Source organism: Anopheles moucheti, chromosome 3, assembly GCF_943734755.1.
Source record: "Anopheles moucheti chromosome 3, idAnoMoucSN_F20_07, whole genome shotgun sequence".
NCBI classification, from domain to species: domain Eukaryota; kingdom Metazoa; phylum Arthropoda; class Insecta; order Diptera; family Culicidae; genus Anopheles; species Anopheles moucheti.
This window is the reverse complement of record NC_069141.1, coordinates 19124894-19144404: the sequence shown is the minus strand read 5'-3', so window position 1 is coordinate 19144404 and position 19511 is coordinate 19124894. Positions and strand designations below refer to the sequence as shown.

Sequence of the window (19511 nt, the reverse complement as noted above, 5' to 3'; positions counted from 1 at the left end):
CAAAACCAATTTTGCCCCTCGATATGTTTGAACGAAACCGGCCCCGCCACATTTGGCCACCATACGACCGTGAAGAAATGGCTTCCTGCTTACTCCGGAATCGAAAATGGTTCCGTCCACCACCCACGGAGTTTACGTGTTGGTAAACAGAAATACTCTAAATGGAGTAAGCAAGTAAGCTTAAGAATGCCATAAACTATGATTTGTGGTTCACAATATTATAGCTTTTTGCCAATTAAGCTATAAAACAACAAAAATAGATTAGGGCAGGAATGTCTACAGCCCTTAAGAGCAACAAAAATACAAATGCAAAAGCGACCTGTTATCCAAAAAATAAACGCCATGAACATAGTTTAACCTGTTTCAGAATAGTTCTTTTGATTGATGTATAATGGAGAAAAAAAATGTACTTGTACAGTGCTTTGTCGAGCATGGAACAAGACATGTGACAAGAATATTCTCATACAATTGTCTTGTGGTGCTCAATCAATAAACTCTTCAAGAAAGTTCGTTTTCTACTTTGTGTTGCCTATCCTTTGGTAATAACAGTACGAACCAGGATAGAATAACCTTCATTGGTTATTGGAATAACATCTTATTTCATGATTTATTCTAATGTTGACAGCATCTTTAACAATCAGAGCCTTGAATATTCCTATGAGAATAGAATTGTCAGTCTATTCTTCTGTTGTGTTGGCTTGTTTTGTTTAGATTCATTGATTCTTGTTTGTAAATGATTGGTGGGTTCTTTATTCGCCGTGTTATTACCCAGCACCTTATGATCCAACTTCAGACTTCGAACTCCAATTAACTACTTAGTGGTAATACTACATAAAACACTCCTTAAATGATGCGACAATTATGGAATGTTCTAACTGATGCCTGATATTCGTGCTACGTTATCATTCTTCCCATTCTTCTCACCTGAAAAATCGGTCGAATCAGCATCTACGTCAAGCGAGCAACTACCGATGGAATCTACACTTCTATCCATATTCCAACCGCGGGGACAGAAGAGTAGATCGCCACGCTGTCTCAGCTTCTCGCGGTACTGGCCGCTAACGATTTGGCCCGTGCTGCTGCCGGTATCCGGATCGGCAGGTAGGTAAACCCGTAAGAATTAATGACAACACACCGCTCCGATGACCAGTTCGTGCCGTGCCGTGTACTTCGCCGTCGTCGCAGGAACGAAGTTGCACGACGTGGCCAAATTAGGATGCATATATAAAACGGCCCACTACTGTCGCCTGCACCAATCTTATCTCACCATTTATTATTCACAAACACCAAACACACTCATACGGGGATTACCATGTGTCACACACGCACATACAATTTTGCACTTTCGTGGTTAAATTGCATAAAACTTTACGAGATTATGCAGTAACAAATTATCTCCCCTCTGATGGGGGAAAAATGGAGAGCACAACACTGTTCACAAAAAAATTACCGTACACACTATATATCTAAAGCAGTAGGACGAGAAAATTAGTATTTAAAATGCATTTAAAAAAAAAACGGAAGACAATTACAGTTTAAACACTTATAAGACACACTAACAGAGAAAGAGGTAGGAAGATGGGCAAACTGCTGAAATATTAAAATCCACTTCACTTGTGACAGACTGCAGCTGTTTCAGAGAACGCAGCACGCAAGCCGGGGCCTTCTGTGGGGCCGGCCAACACCGCCGTCCGCTTGGGGCTATTTAGTTTCCTCCCAAAATGGCGTTCCACTTGTGGGGTCGCCACTCGGCGCAAGGGTAGAATCCCTAGTAGAACTCAAATAAAACACCATCCAACCGGATATAGGATTTAGAGCACCACTGGGAAAGGTTGAACGTTCCTATCCTGCGCGCTTGGGTTCTGGAAAGGGGTCTCGTTTTGTTGACTTGTAGATATAGCACACGACACATTCCAGTAGCGTTATGCCCCATCGGGAAAAGTATACCGACGACATTTGCACAAGCCCTTCCCACGGGAGTGAACTCAATATCCGTTCCGAAATATCTATGCGGCAGTGGCCTATGATCCGCAATGTTCTAGTTAAGAGTGAAGAATCTCGCATGCCCCACAGGGGAAATTCGTGGCAACACTGCAGTATGCCTTCTGCTGACGGCATCAGCACTCAAATAGAACCATTCGCGAGAAGCACCTTTCGCAGTTTGTTAATTTGACGGAACATTCTACGACGATCGTGTGTGTGTGTGTGCGCGCGTTTCGGGTTCGTGCTGCTGCCCCGCTTCTTATGTACGTTCTTCTAAATCTGGAAATAAAAGGAAAAGAAAAGAAATAGTGCACACATTAGTGAGGAGAGTCGTTCGATGCTTTCGGTTGGATGGTTGGAAGGTAGGGAAAGCATTAGCGCTAGTAGTTGCAACGCGCTGGCTAAGGCAAAAGGGAATCGACCTGGTGGAAAAATCATTATAATTTAAACGAAGGAAAAACTGTCACGACAAACCCCGGTGGGACTCCCCTCCCCGGTGAACTCGCGGGAAACGCGGTGTGTTTCTTCGTTGCTTTCGTTTTGCCGGGTAACGAAGGAAATCTAATGATAGAGTGGTGTTTCCCTTGCCGGTGACAAGACAGAGCAAAATTGCCGACGAAAGTTGAAGATTCTGAGACGGTACATACAAACAGTTCTTCCACCAAATGCATAGGCATACGACACGGCACACACGTGCGTGTCTCGCGTTGGCACACACCTCACAAGCGCGTGCGGGGAAAATTTCCTACAATTTTAGAATCATTTCCCAAACCTGCCCAGCAGCAGCTCCTACCGCAAAATCCACCCAATCCGCCGGTGGAACCCATCGCATCAGTACGGGAACAAGACAAGATATACCGACTGTGATTATCTGTGCACTTCACTCAGCTCTCAAGCGAAAGATCGCATCTCTACACGCTTCCCTTCCAACGCCTCAGAACCACGGACGTTGCATTACAACGGGGCATTTTGTGTGTGCATTGTCGGATTCCCATTGCGAGCGAACCTTTGAAATCGGATAGCCGGATGGGTGGTACCATGTTTTTTTTTTCCTCTCTTACCATCAGAATGTCATCTTTTGTTCTCGTTTTGGGGACGGAGGGCGAAAGGTCATTTGATGGCTCCATTTACCGAACGCGTACACACGGATGGCGCACTGATGGCCAGTTGCTCAGTGATAAATAATGAAAAATCGTTACTCAATCTACCGCGTGTGCACGAAAGGTCAATTAAACGTCAGGTTTTTATCATAACCTTTCGTTAATGAAAGACTTGCTCTCAGCTACATCTTTTTTTTGTAAAGAGTAGTAGAGGATTATATTTTTATCAGGAATTCTCCTCCTCAGTAGATCTTACCTGTAGAAGATCGTTTTTTTTTTCAAAAATCAAATCCCTACGCACAAATAGTAAATGAGAAAACAAAACACACGAAAAGTAAATACTCATGCAGCACTGAAAACCCCGCCACGTAACACGCAACAGAAAAACACACAGGTACTTAAAAATAGATCATTCTATTTCGGGCGCCTTCTAATGCAACTGCACTCTGTGCTGCAGTCGATGCTTATCCGAAAAAGCGGGATGAAGAACGTTTTTTATCTCCCCACTTGGGAGATGAATACGGTCGAATGAAAAATGCACTAACACGATGCGGTAGACTGCCGTCTGTGCCTCTTTTCCCTGTGGGGATGCTGTATAGCCGAAAGCAAAATGTCAATGCAGTTCGATGCATTTGGAGCAGTAAGCGTAAGAGAGCATATCAGTGAATGATGCTAAAGCATGGTTTGGGACGTCGAAAAGTGATTGATTATGTTAAGTTAAAATTCATTTTCAAGATGTCGACTTCGAATTAGACAATGTCCAAAAATATATGTTTCTGTCATAGTTTATTTATAAACTTAAAATGCACCTTCAATTGAAGCATGCTTTTTGGGGTGTTAAAAGTCACATTAATCCTTAACACATATATAGGCTCGGGCTACCAAAAGCATCATTCTTATGTACGAAACACTTGAAACTGATACCGAGCGTTACGGAGTGCTTATTTGCGTCTTTTCGTGAGTGGAGACAATCGAAAGCCGAAACCAATTTGTCAATTTGGATGACACTTCCCACCACACGCGAACGCTAAACCCAGACGACAAAACCCGCCCCGTGACGCCATCTAAGTGTCCGAGCAAATCCCAACCAGGTGACCGAACCAGAAGATGATGATCTCATAAGACCTTCACGTACGAACATGCCTCGCGCCCCCATTGCATCATGGCGGAAGGAATTCGGAAAATTAGTCATACAAATTTCAACTCTAGCACTAGTAAGACGTACCTTGCACGTCTGCACGATCATCACATAAAATGTCTGAAACTTAGTCGAGGATATGCGTAACCTATTTACGGTACACTCTTGTGGTGTTCTTAGCTCTTAGAGTTCACCTTACGTAGGATGCACCCCGAGGATTGAGATTTCACTTTCAAGCAATGCAAACGCCCACACGCCATCTCCTTTTACCGCGTCAACGCCGGCCACGGGTCATTCACTTCTTCCCACTGCTGGACTTTATTCCACATGACTCACCCAGTTTATAAGGCAGTTTATGTCCAAAAAACAACATGTGCTTTCAACGTGCCACAACAGCGAAGGAGGAACACGGAGGCTCTCCAAACCAAAAGTCCAATCATCACGAGGGCGGCTTTCTTTCACACCTATCCATCCCACGTGCCCAACACAGCCGCATCCAAATGCACCCAACAATGCTGTATAGGGGGAGTTCTTCACGGCTTCTGAAAGCATATTTTATCGTAAGAAGCCTTTTCTGGTGTCGTCAAAGAATTGACTCTGGAGAATTCCGTTGCACGTAAATCTATGTTTCATTTTTGGGGGGAACACATCGTTTACCCTCCTACGCGTATTGGAATATTATTATTATTATTTATATGAGCTTAATGCGGTAACTTATGTTATTTGATGTTTCAACAGTTTGCTTCTGTCTGATGCTGTTTGGTAGTCTTTGTCACGAGGGTCACGAGAAACATTCCTTTTCAATACGAATTTATTGCCTTTTAGGGGTAACAACTTTCACAAACTCCATGTTTGCAATAAAATAAAAACCAACACAACACAAGGATGTTCCAATATGGAACAATCGTAATGTAACATATTATGTCCAGCAGAGAGAGAGAAAGCGATTTATGATGTAGCAATAATACAATATGCATATAAGTTGTCGCATAATAGCCAACGCATTATAACGCATTGGTGGATGAATTATCTCTTCGACAAACACCACTATGGTAAATGTTAATCTTGGCGTTTTTTTGGCGGGGATACATTCCGAGACCCAAAGGAAGCCTTTCGGAAACATTCGTAATAAAGACCCAACTGCAGTTTAACATTAATGCAATCTACATCCCATTAATTGGATGGTTATTAACTGATCTTTAGTAGATAACATTTTGATGTTATTTACACTGATATCAGTTGGCGGCTTAATTAAAACACAATAAGTTAACTACCACTTATTTTAATTTGTATGTTACAAAAATATTCTCTAAGTAACTTACAATGAATCTCGTTCTGTTAATTAACGAGACTAAATTTATTGCAATGCCCAACACCTTAATCCATGATGTTTCACTTAACCGTCATTTACAAACAATTTAATTTGCGTAACATTAAAATTCCCGCCAACGTTTTGGTGACGAATGCAATGCATAATTCATCTGACCGTTCCGCGGGAGCTGCCACTCATCCATTTAAAAACGGAATACTATTTCGAATCTTTTCCGGACAACAAGAAACAGCGTACAGAGAACGAAAAACAATCAATTGAATAATTTTAGCGCCACCCTTGAGAAAGGCAATTAAAGCAAATTGCAAACAGCGTTAAAAAAGACAAACACACACAGAAGGAAAAACAAATCGATGCAAACATGGACCACGGGCATTGAGTGAAAGTTTTGATGAAAATATGTTAATTAAAGATCATTAAAGTAAGTGAAAAGGAGAGCAAAGGTAAGCACACACACACACACACAGGACGGCACTGTAACAGGGTAACACACGTTTTACTACTCGCAGTCACACTCAACAAACACGCGGCCGGTGTCGGAACTTTTTGTGTGAATTTTTGTTTCCTTACACCTATTCATTTTGAGTGGCCAATTTCACACCGACCAAGATATGTTCACATTTCTTTTTTTTTTTTTGGTAATTATGTGCGCCCCTTTACCCCCTTTGCATTGGAAGAAAGAAAGAAATTTGATCAAAAAATTCGTGCCGCATGTAGATTGTTTGTGGTAAATCAGTTTATTTACCTACAATAGGAAGCGTCGGATTGGTATTAACACTTTTAAAATTGGAAAATTAGCATGATGATGTAAATATACCTTTCCATTTCAATGCTACTTTACAAAGAGCAGATAGAACTAAACATTGGACTTTTGTCCATAATATCAACGAAGAATTTGTGTCTGACTATCGAGCATTAGAGCATAGAACACACAACATATGGTTGTTGCTGTCAATCATCATATATTTAGGTCTGTTGATTGCATGCCACACATCGTGGTGCATCCAAACAATATTGTAGAAGCTTTTGTCACGTTGACAACAACCGGTCGTTGACACATATTTCATCACATTTCATAATTGCTCAACGATTCCCTCGAGATTGCATTTATAATCGATATTCAGAGGCCTAACAACATTAGCCTCCAATCAGTGATCGACAACGCTACGGGGGGGGGGGAAAAATAATACACTTGACTGTGACTCTATTCTTGGAACTTTCTACTCCAACATGGTTTGAAGACCCCAAATCTTGAAGTAGACCCACTCTAGGGAAAAATAAAACCTAAAATCGTTATTCCTATTTTTAATGCTCTCCCCCTAAGAAGTGGGATGGTGATGTGGTGCCTTTTTGCCGAAGTCTCTTTCTCATCATCTGCAATGATGTCGTCGACTTTTAAAAGCATGATGTTTCCAGACTAATTTGAGCATTTCTTTACCCAAAATATCCCCTATGCTTGCGGAGATCTAGAGGGGAACTGGAAGTTACAATGATAGAGGCACAAATGGATTTATACTAATGTGTCCGTAACAAACACGTGTTCCATGTCAAGGGGGTGAATATAATCGCTCCGGAGAAACATAACTTCGTCCAGAAATAGTGAATCATCTTCACTGGAATGCTGACGAAAGGATGGTCCAACGTCCACACGGCACTGTCGCTTACTCCGTATCTCAATCAACACTCCAGACACATTGATAGCGAGAAGCGGAACCCATCACCTACCACCACGTAGAGCGTTTAGAGATGAACAACAATGTCAAGATTTACGTTGCTCTTAAACGTTTCTTCTCTCACATGAATAGATGATCCTTTGAAGCAAACCTAACCGTGAACGAACGAAAGCACCCCCCGTTGGCGAATCGATGAGTGCTGCAGGGGTACACACCTGCAAACGTACAACAATTTCACTTTTTTTTTACATACGTCACTAAACATTGAGCATGTTTGTTGGTTACCTAAAGTAAAACAAGACGATCCCGGAAAAAAAAACTTACTGCAGTAAACGAAAGCAGCATGCAACACAGCAGACATTATCGATCGATTTGATAAGCTCGAAATCCAACAAAAAAGGGGGGGGGGAAATACACGCAATCGTTCCACTTTCTCTAGTACCCAAATCGAACACGCATACGCGTAAACGCGTGTCTTTCCGTACAATGCAATTGTGCTTCACGCTCGATTGGTTCGCAGTTTTTTTTTTCTTCGACCGATCACAACCCACTACCATCTTTGACGGCGTGCGCATAAGTCACGTCACACATCCGGACAGTTATAACGACCGTTTGTACTTCTGGAGGGTTTCCCCTAAAATAAAAAAATAAACCCGTCCCAGAAGCTCAAGCAAACCGTACACCACCACAACGGAGTAATAATGATTACCAAGCGGCACAAAACACACTACAAGCCGAACCGAACAAAGAGAGAGAGAGAGCAGAAGCATAGGAATGTAAAACTTCCGGGCGAAAGTTGACACTGTTGGCTGGCGGGTCCGGATCATCATCCGCTTGTTTGTGTTGCGAAGAACCGTGTACAACTTCAGTGCCAAAGTACAACGACATACATGGGCCGTACAAATATCATATCTTAGGTAGAATTGGTAGAAATATCATCCGATACGTCAGTTACACAAAATTAACTGGACGCATTACTTGACATTTCAGGTTAAATTATTTTTAAAATTGGATTACAAATCTGACATTCCCGAGTACGATTCAGAACATCTCACTCCTGGTTTGCGGTCACTTTCATGAACCGAACCGAAAAGCTTAATCGAATTAGCGCGTGTATTCGGGGACAACTCAACCTCCAGGGAAGCCATTCTCCGCAATGTAAATGATCTTTTACAGTGTTTTCATTTCAAAACCGCGGTGAAATTAAATAAAAAGATTTAAAATCTAAAACAACATAACCACGAAGTTTGGGAACGAAACATAAACGCATGCATTGTTTCGTGCCGTGCATCACAGTTCCTAGATACCTTTGGAATGGAAATCGTTTGTTGGTGAATTAAATTGATTTAAAGCATCTATTACGATGTTTTTTTCTCGCCACCTTTTACATTAACAGCAACTGTTTACGAGCACAATTTCTTCTATTTCTCGAGCAGAAAGTTTTAGATCTGGTCTATGTGTTTTTAGACTTTTGAGTCATAAAACTTAAATTCATTCGAAATCTCACACCAAACCATCGCACCTACCCCAATGTGGTAAACTGGCTTATAAACATAAGAGACCCCTTCCCCACAACGCCAGCTGATTCACTGACCGTAATGGATGTGAAAAGTAAACTATATTCCCTTAGCAAACGTCACAACGCACATGAAAAGTCTCATTTCCTGTCCTTTCACAAAACTGTCCCACAATAAACACCCAGACAACATACCCCAGGAAAGTGACCTCACAACGGTGGTTGTGCTGCAGGGAAAGAATACCCGGTTGGATCTCGGATGGTTGGTTTCGTATTTTGGATTAATTTTACCCCCCAACCTCCATTTCCACCCTCTCTATGGTGAAAAAAAATCAAAAAAACCATTCTTGCCGTTTCGCGATAGAATGGTGCTGTGTGCAGGTATTGGTACTAAACCCCGTTACCATCTCCACGTATCTGCTCTAGATCTAGACAGTTGCACCACGCGTGGCTAGAGTCGGGGTGTGTACTACTTTTTTTCCAGTAGCAGCAACGGTGGGAAAAACCGTTGACAAAATGGCACCAACGAATCGTTCTCCCAAACACACACATACACATACAACAGGTACAACACCGGTGCGCTGTGTCATTGCAGCAACGGTTGTGTCACCATAATTCCTTCGACACGGTAATTTAGGAGATCGTTGATACCTTCCCACCACCATAAGCCTCTGTATAAACGCTGTCTGGAGCAAGTCTACCGGCACCCACAGCAGCTCTTGCAGCATGCTCGGACATTGCCCAACAAAGCTATAGCCAGCGAACGAAGGAAGGAAGTAAGGATTTATGCCATTTTGTGACTATTTCGAATGCTGTTGGAGGTTTTGGACGGTCGATGTAACAGCATCAACCACCGTGACCGGAAATGACCAAAGTTGGCAAAGAATATTGGCAAACATTCACCTTTCTCTAACATTGCAACAAAACACGCTTGACAAAATTGAGGTTCTGAGTGCGGTAACATTTTACCGCATGAAGCATCTGATGAAAAATCTTTCTCAAATATTTAAACTCGTCTAACCTACTTTATGCGATTTAGCTATTAATGATAGTGGCGCTTACAACAAAGGCGACGTTAAGTTTGTTTGATCAATGCTGTTTAACTTTGCAGTGGAGTGTAGTTTAGTCAAGATATCCCTGTGTGGCATTTAGTTTGGACCACGCTTTCGACACGTTTCTAACCACCAAATGCATCGTTGTTTACCATACAACCACAAACTTCATGTTTTCGAAAGCGAGAGTACACTCCACAATGTCGCATCCACGCAGCCACGCATCACACAGTAAAGTTGGCAGCCCCATACGCGACCGATCAATGAAACCATTTGCTTCAGCAACAACGACAACAGACAGCCGCACGCGACAATTTATGCAATCACATGAATCTTCTTACACGCGAAGTGCCTAGAGCGCGCTCGTTTACCCTTATTCGTGCCCACAGATGAAGAAGGCAGAATCAAACCGAATGATGCCCATTTCGAGATGTGCGAGGATCGCGCGATCATCAAGCGGAATAGTTGCGTTGCATCATTGCGACCTGGCAAATGGAATCTTCTCCTCTGCAGCCTAAGTATTATGGGCGGCATTAACATATGCCGGGTGTCGGTAAGATGCATATTCCGAAGATCTTCAAGACACTGAGGCTGAGCGGGGGAGGGGGCCTGGAGGACGTGTAGAGTCGTGATCACACAACATGACACTAATTTGTACAATTTGTTGCCACTAATTGATGGACTATCAGCAGCCATCAATCTGTACCCTCGCGTGCTGTTGTTGCAGTGTTGCGAATCATGTCTAAGGTTGTGTTGTTTACGATCTTCAAGAAGTAGTAAGTTGTGCTTGAGGTAGGTTTCTACGGCAAATGAAATTGTTATATTCTCACTGGAAGTTACTATTAACTCCACTACCGCCGAAGCTCAACATAAAAACAACAGGAAGACACTATTTCGCTTTAACGCGGTCAATCAAGTGCGTTACCATAGACGGACATTCGTAATTGGAGGCGGATGAGGCAGTTAGAAACACTGGAACACTGGGACTGGAGCATACGACATGGACCAACCAACCAATTTCGCGACTCAAGCGACACTAATCAAGCGAAACGACCTCTTGACTCCGTGATTAGCGTAATTAGAGGAACCTCCGAAGAAGTCCCGGTGGTAATCCACCCTCTCCTCTCCGGTACACGATTTAATTCACTAAGTCTCCGTGAAACGTTTACCCAGTGTGTGTCATTAGAGTTGTGCCAGTACGTTTCCTTCTTTCTCCGTGGCCGCAGAGCGGTAGGGTTTTGCACAGGGGAAAAGACTTTTACTACTGTGGCCGCGTGCAGGTGTTATTGGTGCTGTTTCCTCCTGCTCGCTTACCTAATTCGGGTGATGACTGGGGCTGATTTGAGGGCGGACACATTATTACGGCATAGAGGAGTTCATGTTGCCCGCCGGTGGTGAAGGTAGCCGCGGCTGTCGTGTATGGCCGAGGGTACAACCTGATACTGATCCATCCGTTTGCGGAGTTGATCATGCGAATCCACGCGAGGAGGAAGTCAGTAAAACACTGCACACCACAAGCAGGGGAAACAAAAATGAAACCCAAAACAAAACAAAAACTTAAACAAGTGTAACAAGGGGTGTTTCACTGATAGCAGCAACATTCGTTCTACACACGAAACGATCGCATGTCTTCTCCATTATGCAAAGATGTTACATTTCCTGTATCGTCGCAAAAAAAAAGAACTCCAAACCGAGGTGTGAGGTTGTAGTTACTCTCTAATTTCCAGGAGTTATAAAACACGTCGCTTAAGTATAGTAACTTAATATTACAAAAGATCGTCGAATATACACCTCATACTTTGCTAAATTCGAATGAAGTTGATAATGATAATTATGATGCAATTTATTTGATTTTCATTTCGTAAGCAAAATAAAACGATAACGCATGAACTAATTAATAATAGCACAATTATCCCAAAGAGTCTTCCCCATCAGCAATTAAAGATGCACTTTTTATGTCGCACTGTGGGCAATAAAGATTAAAAATATCTTTTCATTTCGAACTAATTAACTTAAGGACCGTTTCAACTCGTAAATGAGTTTGCTCGACTGCTATTTAACTACTTCACAAAAGTTCCATGACCGAAATCATTTCGTTACCCCTTCTTCGTCGCGCTTTAAGAGAAGTCACCAAAAATTTTGTTCCGCTGCTTGCGCTAGCTGAACTAGCCACAATAAGCTAGCTAATCAGCATCCATCAAGCGCACAAAAGCATCATTCGAGTGAGATAGAAAAAAGATACACACATTACACTTAGTACGATGCTCAATCAGGCGTGCTTACGGGAGAGCTAGAGCACAATCCGCTACGCCACGGATCAGAGGCTAATAAAAGGCGGAAGATACGATGCAGCGGCAAACAAACCGCGGATAACGCCATGCGTCTTAATCTGGGTTTCGATGACGCAGATGACTCATTAAACCGTGACTGCATTTCCCGGGACGTCATTCGGTGAAAAGTTTACCACCCCTTTTTTTCCTTCAACACACGCACGCACACAGCTGAAGAAAATGAATGCTTCTTTTTTCTATTTCATCATTTCGGATTTTCATCTACACATAATGGTTTGGCTGTGGGTGAGAATTCCACGTAATCATCAAACTAATTTCCTAGGTTTTCCTAGGCCACTGGCGGGAGACGACTACGGAAACTAACAATCTTTCGGCGATGATATGATCATCAAAAGAAGCACAATAAGCTAGATTTCCTCCACCAAAAGAAGTTGGTGTTAATGAAACGAACTTTTTATCCTCTTATCCAGTTTCATTATGATGAAACATTAATTGGAATGAAGAAAAAATATTCAAACTGATTTTTCCTTTCCATTCTATCAATGGTACCCTATTGAAGAAAAAAAGTTATTAACAAGATCATTGAGGCTTTATATAGTTTTTCCTCTTCGTCATTAGTGAATGTACGGAAGAGATCGATCGGGGGACTCTTAGAGATCTTGGACGTAAGTTTGACACACCCACCACATAAGCCCCAAATGCAGTTTCCCACCCCCCATCCACACCGGGAATGCACATTTTGACGCGTTTCGTCATCGTTTCCTCGAACAAATTATGGGAAAGTGAAAGGTGACGAACAGAGATTGCGTATGGTGTGTGTGTGTTGATGCTATTTCCTTTCTTGTTCTGCTAATAACACAGACGTTGCTGTTGTTTATTTGAGGCCTTCGTTTGAAATATTCTGTGCTTCGTACGACGTATCGACATCATGCGACGAACGTTTGCGAACATATGTCAGGAGCAGACCGATCAAATGGAAAGTAATGCTTTTCACCGTAGGTATGATTCCCATTAACTCAATCTAAACTTAATTTGCATCAATAAACCTTTTCTTCTCTTCGGACGAAGCTGGAAAAACTTCACCCTTGCCGCGACTGCGTTTCCCACAGCCTTGTTTCGCTTGCATGCCGCACCATCCGAATGCTTTCTCGCCGCGCCGCAAGAGGAGCTGTTTATAGCTAACCGAGTGCTGTAGCAATTAACACAACAGAAATTATGCACCACTTTAGTACGTTGTCTCTAATTCTGGTTTGATCTTGCATTCGAAAGGTATCTCCCAATATAGCCCCGGTGAAGTCTGATTGCGATTGAAGTGTAAGAGAAAAAAACATCAAAATATTAGTTTAGCTTCTCGACTGAAAGTGCAGCGGAAGTTGTGGGGGGTGGCGACAAATTAGCGACAGGTGAGCGTAATTTTCCCATGATCAGCATCAATGAACCGGCATCGGATTGATTTCCCTTTATTGAAACGAATCGGGAGAAAATGAAAAGCTGTTCCAATGAACTAACTCACTTCACATCGGGCCATGGTGAAACAATAAAATAAGCGGAGACATAAATGGTTGAAATTAAGAGTACCGCAAAAGCTTCAAAACTTCATGAGCATAAAACTATAAAGTATGTGATAAAGATGATGAACGATATCTAATTAAGTGCTTGTGGTCCCAATCAATCGTATTATAGTTCGTAGAGAAGATGTTTACCATGTTTCTACCCAGATATGTTAAAGTTATTCAATAACTTTGTTTGAAATGTCCGATTCCAACTTAATATTGGTATTGTGAGGAACCTGACAAATCAAAATAAATCAATCAATCAAAATCAAAATCAATCTGGAATTTTGTCACTGATTATAACGCTGTAAATTCTCAAATTAATTCAACAACTAAAGCGAGTGAAGTTATTCCATGCATTTCAAAAATTCCAAAGGCAAATTTTTAAATAAAAATCCGCTCTTCACAGTAGCATACGGCACGTTTGCAATCCAAGCATTGGTACGTGATAATATTTTCGGCGTAATCCATTTATGGCACACGACAGCAAAATTAAAGGAAGTGTTGCCAAAAGCGTATCCCTCACCAGCAGTGTCTTCCTTCATACGCCCACGGGGTTTTGCTCGTAGCTCTCGTACCTCGGACTGCGAAACGAAGCAGTACGAGAAGTAATGTACGTGTTTCCCTAACGGGAGACAGTTCTGCGATGGAAATCGCACACATTTACATCGTTTCCTTATTGCTGTAATGCAGCCAATTTGCAACCAAATGCCCCGCTAGCTCCCGGGGGGTTCTGCATCTGATTGCATCTGGTTGTAACCGTAAATGGATTGGAGCGCTAATATCAACTGCACTGCGACAGCAAATTCCTTCTTTGTGCAGATTTGACAACCGCGTTGGGCGTTGTTGTTATCGTCTAGCCAAGAAATTGTCCTTTGTTTTAATTAACCAAATGCATCGACCTCGGTAATTACATACATTATGAGGAAGTTTCAAAAACACGATTGCCATGTTCAAAGTTGCATTTAAATTGTTGATTAAATGGGATTATTCTGATTCATTTTTTTTTGTTTATTTTACCTATTGACACATTGCCGAAGGTCAGCACTTGACTGAACGTTTAAAATTCAAACAACCCTCACGAACGACAATGGCAATCTTTTGAAAGCGAAATTACCATTTAAGCGACCATCAATCGACCTATTTTTGCTGATTTTTACCATTTTGCAGTGGTACATGCTGGTGTCACATGCTAATATAGTGCTTACCAAATGCATGCAGTCATCAGTTGTGTTTGCTCAGTCAAAACTGGGTCGCGACCTTTCTCATCGTTGCTTGTCTAATTTGTGCACATTTCTACTGCAATGCCATATCCGCGTAGTTTCTATGGAATGTCCAAATAAACATTGGAAACACAGCAATGTGAGCGATTGTTCACACCTATCTACAACCTTGAACTATGCTTGTCATACCGTCACAGGAACACTTCACAGTCAAATAAATCGTTAAAGTTTTTGATGACTAACCATTGATTATTTCTTCTCTTATTTCTTGCAGCCAATTATAATTTCTACAGACACTTTCAGTTGAAAGATATGATGTGGGGTTTATGAGATGATAGCACAATGCAACCGCCTATCATAACAAGCGCGACACATGACATTTCAAAGGCCTAACTAGACACCATAATCCCCTCCAGGCATAGTTCAATGCAAGCAGATGATATCACAATTGCAGCACCGCTTACCACAAAATTCGTACGACCCGAGTAGCATAAACGCACTCTGGGAAGGATTTTGACAATCAAACGATGTTTGTTTGGATCCGCAGAAATGTTTACTGCAGTTATCGAATTTAATAGGCGCTATTTCTTGGAAAATACAGCAAATGTTGCTAACATTCATCGTCTGGCTGTGAAAATCCATCCTAGAACACGTTTATACTCCACGGTTCGTACTTCAACTCTAACGTCGTACTGGTGTTGTGGTAAGCTGCGCTGCCGTTGTGATATCATGTGCTTGCATAGAATTATGCCTGCAGGGGTTGTGGTGTCTAGTAAGGCCGTTGCTTTCTTGCTTGCGTTGTTCTATCATCTGAAAAACTCTATAAAAATACAAATAAAACGATTACATTAACATAACTTCACTCGCATACTCTGAACACGCATCGTTCTTTTCAACATTCCAAGAAATCCTATCCGTTCTACCATCATCATTATGCACTTGCAGTTGGAATGCAATTATGGTAAATATTCGTAAGAACTGTGTATAAACAGTGTGTGCATGAGGCATATGTTATCATAAGCCCCTCGAATTGGAAGAATCGTATCGCCTAGTCGCCTATTCCTTTATGTACTGGTGCTCACAAACATCAAAATCCATTCGTCCATTGGGTGTAGTCACAGTCGCAAAATGCACTTAATCTCAACCGAACATATGTGCACGTACACATGCGAGCAGATAGCAATTTAAATCGCCTTACGGCACCCACTGTTATGTACCGATGAATGTTTAATGAAGTAATTGACTAGGTGTAGCTCAGCCTTTGTTGACTGATGGTTGTCTCCGGTGGCCTACGATAACGATGCAGGAAGCAAATGCATTCAATTGCCCCGGGTGTCTACTGTTTTTGTAGGGTTGTGCTTATAAAAGCAGCTTTATCGTTTCCAATTCTAATTGAAATTACTGAAATATATACCAACCGAATTGTTGAAAGCTTATTGTAAATTATAAAAATTAATGTAGTTCTCCAACGTCTGCTAATCAAAATGCCATTTTTACTGTGCATACAACAGGGGTACAACTTAATTATTTATTTTATACCTTACACAGGAATGTGTGATCGTGACAAACTTAACGATCGTTTAAACGACGAAGATGAGACAAAAAGTCGAAAGACTGCGAAAATTAATGCATCGATTAGGTTCTTCACAAAAAAACCTAAAAAAATAAACATTTCTTTTTTAATTTGAAACAAAAAACACCCGCAACATCAAACGCGTCCGGCTTCATTGTCATGATTCATCAATTCACCATCCACCAACTAAAACACACATAACGGTCGTGTGGTATCGGAAGCACAAATGGGAAAGATCACGTGAAGAGTTTGGTTTGGTTTTCACTTCTTCACGCCATAATGCACACACAAAATGACACAACGCCCGCGAAAGAATTCGCGTACCCAAAAACTGAGCGAGTGGCGTCTCTTGTTGGTGGTGTTAAACGTTGCGAGACGAAGATCGCAATCAAGGGAATGTCAATAAACTTTGACCGGCGATCCATGGGGTGCGCGTAGCAGACGTATTGTTGCGTACAACAAAAAAAGCACAATTTAAAATTTTTTAATCAAAACAAACAAAATACGGAACACCATTGATACCTAGGTGACGAACTGTACCGCGTAAAGAAGCGAATCATTGAACGCTGAACGAAGAAGAGGGCGATTTTTGATTCTTTGGAGACAAGACAGATACAAAATCCGACGCAAAAAAAGGCACAAGACACGTTAAATGGTGTTGCGAAGCAAATTAAATGCAAGAATACCCCCATCTGAATCGATATGATATTTTTAAACAGATCGTATGTGTGTTGTTTTCGCACCAAAGATACATATGTGCTTGTAATTCTTGGCCTGCCTTTGCACGTTAGCCTGTCTGACGACTACAGCGATGCCTTATGGCTATTAAATGTCAAGTTTTTCTTCATTAAAGGAGACAAGAAAGAGGTATTGCAAAATTATAAAAATAGCAAATCGAACGGGAAGTACAATAGATGTAATATTTCCGACAGATGATACATCAACATAAATGTTTCTTTTATTAAGTTAACTTTTTGCGTTTCAATGTAATATTCATTATCTTTATTCTTACGCGATTTCATAAAACAATCTTCACGTTTTGTTTTTTTTCCCTTCCATAGCTTATTGCTCCGATTCCAGTCAGAACAGAACTCAGTCGTGCGGAATCTTGAACCAGTGTTTCCGCCTTGCTGGGCACAACAATCTAGCCGGCAAGCAAATAATAAGCCACCGGGTCCACTAGACCACCCTTCACAGGGTAACCCCGCTGGCTAGACGTGCGATTGATTCGCTTACGGGGCAGAGCAAAGTACATTAATGGCGAACTAACGGAACGCCAGCATGAATGCGTCAGTCACCAAAGAACTGCTACGTTTACCGGTAGGGCCGCAGGTGTGCGCGGTGGGGTTTTAATGGTAGATTTGATCATAAATTTATTAAAAAGAAGCACCCTCGTTTGGACTGATCCCGGTTGCTTCTAATGCCTGTCAGAAGCTGTCTACCTTCTACAGCTAGACATGAGAGAGGTGTACAGTGAACTCCCATGAAATGTTTCAATAATCTATGAAAAGCATTTAATTATATAATCTTGTAATAGTGGGTTTTGTCAGACAACAGCTTCAAGAAGTAATGTGAAAATAAAGTTTATTACAATATTAAATATAAAGCAGTAATATCTATATGTTTCTACTATACACATAATATTTCAACGTTGTAAAGCTGTGTAACTTCTCCAAGATATACTACAAGAAAGATCACAAAGGAAGAAGATTGTGTTCCACCTGGTGCGGATCGTTCCATTCGACTGATCAACGATCGATATGTAGAACATTACGCTTCGCAAAACTTCAACTAACTTGCGTCATCAGGCAGTGAACAAAACTAAGACAATGAACCATCCATTAGCTCAACCACCCCACTCTGTAGACTTAAATACTCTTGATAATAAATTAGAATTCAATGTTGATTCATTGAAACAGTACGGTAAGCATTAGTCACGTGCAAGTGTGTAAAATACAATTTAATTAAACAGACAATCGATTTAAGGTACATAAAACATAATGTGAACGGAAATACCCCAACCACTGTTTCTAGTTGATACTTGACCGTGAAATTCGCCGTGACTCCCGAATGCAATTGAATTGTTTTGTGGAGCACGTTTGGTTGGGTTTGGTATAATCTAACCCAAAATATGGTCTATTTTGAAACATAAGTCTCCCGTCTCGTCCATTGTTCTGCGTTGCGGTTCAGCGAGCATTTTGATTGCAAACCTTCTTGCAGGACCTGGGATAAAAAACGATTGGCGATGTTGTTTCGCATATGAAGGGGGGGGGGGCTTGTTTTGCAGTTTGTTTACCGTATGCAAAAGAGGTGCTTCAAATAAAGCAGTTTTCTCCCGGGGAATTCTTGAATACGAAACATATTTCGGATTCATTTTTATGTCAGATCTACCAGGTGCAAGATTTTACGGTTTGTTTAAACTATACCAATGCGAAAACAGAATTTAGTAAGGCTCCTCACGATTAAGTTATATCACTGAAGAAACATTGAACATTGCACATTGGATAATGCTTCCCAGAAGTTAAAGAGAAGTATACCAAATCGTACTCGAACTTTGACAAACAGAGAAATCCCAGTGATCTCGAGGTCTCGAGCATCACTTTTTCCTCTCTTCGACTGTAGACACAATGTTTCGCCTTTTGCTCTCGAAGATGATCTCCAAGATCAAGGGAAGAAACCGACCAACTTCCTTCCATTTGCAGCAACAACCGAACGATGAGACTGGTTAGATGAAGGTGAATCAACCGGGAACTGGCAAAGCAAAACCGGCAAATCGAGAAAATCGGTAGGAATTCCGTGGACCTAACGGGATGTTTCTAATGTTATGTTAGTTACCCACCCCCATCATCGAAGCGGTTTTCCACCATTCTCCAATTGAACTCGCTCGCTTCGCTTGCGTTTGGCAAAAAGGTGCATCCATTGCGGAAAGCGAAGAGGAGATTTTCTTTGCCTCAGTTACGTTACGGTGGAAGAGAATCAGTTGCGTTGGGTGTGAGCTTTTATACCCTTCCTACCTACGCACTTCGTTGGGTGTTGCGCTTTAGTTTTCCGACTTCCCATCTTCTCATCTTCCATTTCT

At 41.6% G+C, this 19511-nt stretch overlaps 1 protein-coding gene across 1 annotated transcript in view; it reads right to left on the bottom strand.

Annotated features, from left to right (window-relative positions):
- The window catches only part of LOC128301321 (uncharacterized protein DDB_G0283357), a 35449-nt gene that overhangs the window by 13342 nt on the left and 2596 nt on the right, over window positions 1-19511 (bottom strand). The window contains exon 2 of the mRNA XM_053037735.1: window positions 925-1466. Coding sequence (XP_052893695.1) covers window positions 925-994 — 70 coding nt within the window. The 5' untranslated portion in view covers window positions 995-1466. The remainder of the gene's footprint in view (window positions 1-924; window positions 1467-19511) is intronic.